At 36.8% G+C, this 8,238-nt stretch overlaps 1 protein-coding gene across 1 annotated transcript; it reads left to right on the top strand.

The window, feature by feature from the left end:
• Window positions 1-328: 328 nt before the first annotated feature.
• Window positions 329-6,302, top strand: ITM2A (integral membrane protein 2A). Its single transcript, XM_082610134.1, has 6 exons — window positions 329-518; window positions 3,987-4,118; window positions 4,395-4,592; window positions 4,828-4,938; window positions 5,219-5,369; window positions 5,519-6,302. The coding sequence occupies exons 1-6, from the start codon at window positions 408-410 to the stop codon at window positions 5,605-5,607; spliced, it is 792 nt and encodes a 263-aa protein (XP_082466260.1). The 5' UTR covers window positions 329-407; the 3' UTR covers window positions 5,608-6,302.
• Window positions 6,303-8,238: the final 1,936 nt, after the last annotated feature.

Raw genomic sequence — 8,238 nt, 5'->3', positions numbered from 1 at the left:
GCCTGGAAAGAGGCAGAAAGACACGACACAGCAGGCTTCCTTCCTGTCTTGCTCTTATCTGAGGGAGCAGAGAGCGAGGTGGGAGCACGCCTGGAGTGCAGGTAAGGAGTTTTCAGTCCCAGTCCACTGGCTCCACCCAGTTTCTCTCCTCCCACTGGCAACTCCCACCCCTATTCCAGCACTTGGACCCCCTCCCGCTCGTCCCTCGGCCCCTGCTTGGGCCCGCCCACGGTCTCCCACCCAGCTTGTGAGTGCGTCATAAGTATACCCAGACCTGGGCTTGCAGTAGTGTAAAAGCAGACGAGGAGAAAGAAGGTGCGGCTAGGGCTAGCGCGATCTTCTCTTCCAACCTGCAGCCCAGGACACTGATTCGAGCAGCGCCTTACCGCGCAGCCCGAAGATTCACCATGGTGAAAATCGCCTTCAACACACCCACAGCGTTGCAAAAAGAGGAGGCGCAGCAAGACGTGGAGGCCCTAGTAAGCCATACGGTCCGAGCTCAGATCCTGACCGGCAAGGTAGCAATTCCCATTCCACCCCTGACTGCATGCCAGGGTCGGGAAGGTGAGGTGGGGGTGGTTTGGAGAGAAGGAAGGGGAAAGGTGGGAAAGGACAAAATGAAAGCTGCTGCGGAGTTCCTGTGTTTCCGGCGGTGCTCTCTGCGCTGTCTGTTGGGTTTGCCCGGTCACCCCTACTCTGTCCATTCGCACCACCTTCCGCTTGCGGCTCCCCAAGTTCCTTAGCATCTCCGTGGGTCGCGCCACGTTCCATGGGTCCCAGTTCACGTTGTACATCGCGGAGGGATGTTGGAGGGAGTTTGAGGAGAACTCTTGGGACCAGATGTCACCTTCTCCTGGGGAACATGTGGGTAGCTAGAGATCAAAGAGAGGCACGTCACCCGGTCAGCTCCAGGGGCACACACATCTTCCACAGGGGTGGAGCGGACAAGCAGAGTGAACAAGGACACGAGATTTAACTCTTCTTTCTTTCCTTTCGACGTGTATGAAGTTCTATGAATCTTAAGGCTTTCTAGGATCCCTGAGTGTTTGTGGAGATGGGGCGGGGGGCAAAGGGCAGCTTTGACTCGATGCCGTATGGGTTGGGGTAAGTGTGTCTGTGCCCGCCTGTGTATATTTTCAGTTTCTCCCTGGTCACAGGTAGTGTTAAGCATTTGGTAAAGGAGCTGTCAAAACTGAAGTTGGTCTTAATTAGATTTTGAGATGTTCACTGTGCCCTCTTACTGCAAGAGCTTTGTATGTTTTCAGAGTGGCATTTCCTAAAGAAAACACTCTTCCGTAAAAGAAATTTCGAGGGGTTTTGTTTTTCTCTTTTGTTTTTCTTTTTAGTACAGTACTTCCTTTTTGAGTGATATCCCCTCTGCCCACCCTCCCCCACAGAAAGATCTGAAGCAAGTCCGACCTTGTAATTTAATCTTCTAGCACTGCCAGGAACTGGGGGTATTTTCCCCCAAAAAATGTTAGCCATTGTTCATTTAGTCCAATTTCTATCTCCTTTAAACATCTAACACGTTTTCAGTATTTGTAAACTACTCCTCATTTTCCTCAGTAAAATTTCAATGTTAAAAGGCACAATAGTAATTTTTTTCCTTGTTATACAAAATCTGTGCATTGTTGGAGCTTGCAAATCTGCCCTAACTTGTCTTGTTCTCTCTATAAAGTTTAAACTTTTGTGTTCAGAGTGGAGATTTGAAAAGATCTCTGAGTGAAATGAGAATCCATGTAGTAAAACTGATTATGCACACAATTTGAAAAGCTAATGAGCTTTTGCAGAATTTTTATCACGGAAACTTTCAATAGTTAACCCAGCAATCAAACTAGCTGTTGTGTATTACACATTTCAGAACTCAAAAACACCCCCTTGCATTGTTGAGGTTTTGATTAAATGATAAAAGGTCAAATATGTAATTGTCCTACTTACTTTGTAAGGGAAATATGGCCAGATTTTTGGGGGAGTTCTAATTAGATGCCAGTAGTTAAATATAGCCACACAATAATCCTTTTTTTCCCCTCATCACCACAAACTCCATGACTTGTTGAATTCAGTTAACATGCAAGCAATACTTCTACCAGGCCTGAGGTGTTATGAGGAATAAACAAAAATAAGCATATGACAGGATTCTGACCTGGCCACCATAAGACACTGATTTAATAGTACTTGGCACATTGTATTGTGATGTTTTGATCAGGTCATCAGAAATTGAACACAACAAAATATTATGTCGGAGGTTGTGTACAATGACTTTAAAATACATTTCAGAGGGAAATGATCTGTGGTAAGTGACAGCCCCTACCACACTGAAGTTTGGCAAATTTAAATGAAAAAAAAATCCTTATTCCTAGTCCATCATCCATCCACGGGCATTTAGATTGTTTCCATATCTTGCCTACTATGGTGGGAAATTTTATGAAATTGACACTCTAATACTTAGATCTTGCTTAATAATAAAACCCCTGAAATATTGGAAGGAGAAATTAAATTGCAGTGCAGATTGCTCTTCTTGTATCTCAATGACAAGAAAAAATTAATTAATTAATTCCTTTGAGAATTTCGAACTAAGTCATTTTTGTGACTTTTAGGAAAGTCACTTCATTTTTCTGGACCTCAATTTAATCATCCAAAGTATAATTTCTAAGCCCTTAGCTCTAGATTACAGGGATTCACAGTCATAATTTATAGTCTTTGTAGTGTTAATCTTAGGTTATTTTTTAAATAAAAATTATTTTAAATTTCTGAAAATTATTGGGACAAGGAAAACCTTCAAGGCTTATAGAGTATTAATGGAGGGTTTGAACTTAAGTAAACGTAGCTAAGAAAATGTGAATACCAAATTTCTTTGAATTTTAAAGAGAAATCATTTTTGAAGCCATTTATGAAGTGATTGCCTCTCCTTAGAATCTATGTATTTGCGTTCACCAAATTAATTAAAGTTTAATTAGCATTAAGTTATGGAAAAGAGCTAATGGCCAGAAAGACTTAAAGCAATTCTATTTACATACCAGTCTGAATGATTTACCCTCTGATTATAAGATAATAGATTTGTTGACTTCATTCATTATACCCTTCAGTAATACTGCTGCTTAGGACATATTGTGACATCAAAGAATGAGATTGGAGGGCCCCTTGGTCCACTGCCCTGAGAAGAGTACAGAGTTAATTGGTTACTTGTTTGCTTTGGAGTCCCTTGTTCCAATCGCTAAACAAATTATGGATTTAACAGAATTTTATAGTCACTGTTACACTCAAAGCTTTTTGCCTAGCTATGACTGTACTTTAAATCTAGTGTTTTGCCCAGAACTTAGAAAATGTTATTTAATTCAAGCAATACACAGCCATAGAATATTGTGTGATATTAGGAAGCCTAATTTCTCATTAAACTTAAGAATATTATGAAATAGATCTCATCTTCAATATTTTAATTTCTAAAATAGGGGGAAATGGTATATACCTACTTTATAGAACTCCTTCCTATAAAAGTTAATTTTCAAAAAACAGCTTTTTGAAAATCAGTTAATAAACCAAAGGGTATTAATTCACCTCTAATTTGGCAAACAAGTTGATGTACAAAAAATACTAAAGAAACAGTTGTATTCCAGAAAGTTAGTGATTATATCACTGTACAAGTCCAAAAAGTAAAGGCTTCCATTTATTTAAAGAGGATAACTTATTGCATAAATGAATGGTTATTTTCAGCTGATTTTAGAAGTGTATACTTTGAAATAACTTTATATCTATATTTGGATTTGGAAATGCCAGAAAAAAGTTATTATAAATTGGAGATTTTCACATCTATTAAACATCAGAAAGTGTCTTGAAATGATTTTAGGCTAGGGTGAATTAACATCTTTTAAAAATATCATGGGTTTCAAGGGAGATAAATTGTACACAAAAGCAACTATGTGTCTAAAACACAATCTGTTGTTTGTTTGTTTGTTTGTTTGTTTTTGATCTTGCTTTTTAATAAATAGGAACTCCGAGTTGCTGCCAAGGAAAAAGAGGGCTCCTCTGGGAGATGTATGCTTACTCTCTTAGGCCTTTCATTCATCTTGGCAGGACTTATTGTTGGTGGAGCCTGCATTTACAAGTACTTCATGCCCAAGGTAATATTAATGAAAGTTATTATCTTTTGGATTACTAATTGCTATACATTTAGCGAAAACAAATACTTCTGTGGTGGTCCCCAGATAAATGAAGATTTAGGGAAAGTTTTCAAATTACCTTTTGGTATAAAATTGATTTGTCTTCATGGTGATAATTGTAATCAATAATCCTCAGCTTGATAAACAGGACAATGAACTGATATGAGTTTGAGAAATTATTCAAATGTCATGGGAGTGAGTGTTAGAAAGCTTTGATTCTCCCTTTTTGTCTTTTAGAGTACCATCTACCGTGGAGAGATGTGCTTCTTTGATTCTGAGGACCCTGCAAATTCCCTCCAAGGAGGAGAGCCCTACTTCCTGCCTGTGACGGAAGAGGCTGACATTCGTGAGGATGACAACATCGCAATTATTGATGTGCCTGTCCCCAGTTTCTCTCATAGTGACCCTGCAGCAATTATTCATGACTTTGAAAAGGTGGGTTTCTCATTCTTATAGGTAATTCTGAATTTTCTTTTTTTCGTAAGTTTATTGGTATTAAATCTGTTCATAAATATACAACTTTTTGCAGCAAAGCCTTTTCATTCTTTTGCTACTGAGTATACATTAGTTGGTTTTGAAAGGTTGTAACTGCTTGTTCTAATGGTCATTGGAAAATCTGCATCATTGATACTCTCTGTATCATGCCTAACATTATCCCCCTCCCCAACAGGGCATGACTGCTTACCTGGATTTGCTGCTGGGGAACTGCTATCTGATGCCCCTCAATACCTCCATTGTTATGCCTCCAAAGAATCTAGTGGAGCTCTTTGGAAAACTGGCAGTATGTATTTTGGATGTCAACTTTTTATATAAGCAATTACAAATAATCACTTCCTCATTTTAAAAATTAATTATTTGAGCCAAAACAGTCCATTTCACAAAAAATAATTTTCAAAAAATATTTCAAATATTTCAAATATTCAAATATTTCAAAAAATATTCTGTGAACCTAAACTGCTCTGAAAATAAAGTCTATTTAAAAAGTATATCTGCTATAGGTGAGAAATTAAATAGCGTTTTTAAGAATTTCTCTTTCAATCTTTAAAAAAAAATTTTTTTAGAGTGGCAAATACCTGCCTCACACTTACGTGGTTCGTGAAGACCTGGTTGCTGTGGAGGAGATTCGTGATGTTAGTAACCTTGGTATATTTATTTATCAACTTTGCAACAACCGCAAGTCCTTCCGCCTTCGCAGAAGAGACCTCTTGCTGGGTAGGCAATTTATTTCTTCCTTCACCCTGTGTTGTTGAGACAGTGAAGGAGAGTAGGGGTGGAGTATGGGAAAAGTAGAGAGCAAATCTAGATATATTTTTATTTACACAAAAATGAAAAAGCCACTTTTATTGTGCATTTCCTCACAGGTTTCAACAAACGTGCCATTGATAAGTGCTGGAAGATTAGACACTTTCCCAACGAATTTATTGTTGAGACCAAGATCTGTCAAGAGTAAGAGGCAACAGAAAATGAGTACACTTAGTAACAGGAAGTCGGAAATTTATAATATGACTTCAACATTAAAGTGTGTGGGATACTCAAGATATTTACTCATGCATTTACTCTATGGCTTATATAAAAAGAAGAAAAAAACTACTAACCACTGCAAGCTCTTGTCAATTTTTAATTTAATTGGCATTGCTTGTTGTTTGAAACTGAAATGAAATAATTCTTATGTCTTTCTTTTGAATTTATAGGGTTTAGATTTCTGAAATCAGCGTGAATGTGTCAGCTAACACCCTGACAATGAATTCCATCCTCTGTGTGTGTGTGTGTGTGTGTGTGTGTGTGTGTTTAAGTAAGCTCTTTAATCATATGGTAGAACATGTTCTAAATTTAAAATATTTAAAATTGTTTTTGACGTTTTTGTGTAAAGCATGTTTAATTGCTTAACATTGTTAAGTTTCATTTTGTTTTCCATTTTGTGCAACTTTCCTGAATTTAGAAATTACATCTTTGCATTTCTGTCAGGTGCTCTGTAATAGGTCTGATTTATATGTAAAAAACTTTCATAAAGAAGTCATTTTCACTAATGTAGTGATTCTTTCTCACTGATAACCGTATTGTGAATTCCACAAAACTGTGTAAGTGCTGAATGCTATAAGGAATTTAGGTTGTATGAATTTTACAACCATATAATAAATTTTACCATATTCAACCACTGGTTCGCATTTGAGGGATACTTCATATGAACAATTTACATTACTTATTTAGCTTTGGTGTATACCTGCAGTAAATCTAAAATTATGAGCCTAGCTTTGCCTTTACTCCCACCTCTACACATTTATATTTTATAATCTCATATTTTACCCCTCTTTTGATATTATATCAATTACTCTTTTATAAAGACCCCATAATTAGCTTACATGTAAATTCAACTACTTGTTAAAAGCCTTCAGGGCTATAGCAATTTAAAACCTTTAATATGCTTCCTTTTTCATAAAAATTTAAACAGTCATATACAGCTACAATAGGTCACTAAGAACTAACCTTGGATAAGATGTTGATGACTTTTAATAACTTCACATGCTGTGATCTCTACTCTAAGAGTATAAACTCTATACAAAGGGTGCCAGTACTTTAGACACTTTCTCTTGTGTTAGGTTAAAAATTGTTCTTGATATCACTGATCACCTGCTGGTAGTGATTGTTGATTAATTTTGGTAGCTAAAATGGTACCCAGTCAAATCCATAGCCTTAAATACTCTCTTTAAAAAAAAAAGAAAATACATTAACTAAATATTTTTTCAAGAATTTAGCAATAAAGCAATTACACAAACCTTTAAAATGGGAAAAAACATGCAATAATTAGAAAATAATAGCAGTTGCTGAAAAATTCAAGAACTGGTTCCTAATAGAGAATGAGAATATTCAGAAGGAATTTGATAAAATTATACACCCATTCCTTGTATAAAGGTATAAAAATTAGGAAAAGGGAGATATGGTTTTTACATATTTATCTTAAATAATCAGCATCATGACTAAAGATGATATTCAAGAAAGGATGCTGGTTATTGTAGCTGTTCAATGTTGTTTTAGACATTCAGGTCAATGCATAATACGTGAAACAAATAACAAGTATCAAGTTTTAAAAGGTGATGAAATTATGTTTATTACCCCATGGGATTTTACATATAACACATTAGTGGATTAATTGAAAACTTTGAAAATCAATAAGAAGATTCTGTATAATATAAACAAATGCCAATGGCTTTTCTTTTTTTTTTTGCAGTACGCGGGCCTCTCACTGTTGTGGCCTGTCTCGTTGCAGAGCACAGGCTCTGGACGTGCAGGCTCAGTGGCCATTGCTCATGGGCCCAGCCACTCTGTGTCATGTGGGATCTTCCCGGACCAGGGCACGAACCCGTGTCCCCTGCATCGTCAGGTGGACTCCCAACCACTAAGTCACCAGGGAAGCCCCCAAAGGCTTTTCTTTATATCACCAAAAACCAATTTAAAAAGTAACACAAACAGGTGAAAAATATTTTATTCATAGTAGCAAAAGGGAGATAAAATAGCACAGAGCAAGAAATTTATGGATTTATTATGAAGAAAACCATAATACAAAATTAAGAGATACAAAAGAGTTGAGTGATGGAAAGGGAAGAAAGAGGATTACAAATAAATAAATTGTTTCCCAGTTAAATTTATTGGTCTAACCCCATTCCAACCAAAATTCCCAAATAATGGCTTTTGGAACTTGACAAAATTATCTGAAGGTTCGTCTGGAAGCGTAAATAGGTGAGAATAGCGAAAAAGAAAAACGAAAATAAAAGAGTAATTGGAAGGAGGATTTTCTTACATGAATAACTATTAAACCACAGCCAAATTTACAATAAGTTTAAAGGTGACATTCACACAAGTTAGAGAATACAATGCCAAGAGATCCTAGTGTGTAAAAGAACAGGGTCCTAAAGGAAGTTCCATGCTGTGAGATACACTGTTTATCACATTGTGTTGGTAAAATGGCTAATGAAAAAATAAAACAAAAGTCCTAGTTGCTACACTCCCCCAGATGGAACTTCTCCTAAATTTTCACTACCAAGAAATATTTTGAAAAATAGAAAGCCCTCAGAAACACTAAAAG

Source organism: Mesoplodon mirus (assembly GCF_964341445.2).
Source record: "Mesoplodon mirus genome assembly, chromosome: X".
NCBI classification, from domain to species: domain Eukaryota; kingdom Metazoa; phylum Chordata; class Mammalia; order Artiodactyla; family Ziphiidae; genus Mesoplodon; species Mesoplodon mirus.
Note: the sequence above shows the minus strand (reverse complement) of the source record. Positions and strands in the feature narration are given on the sequence as shown.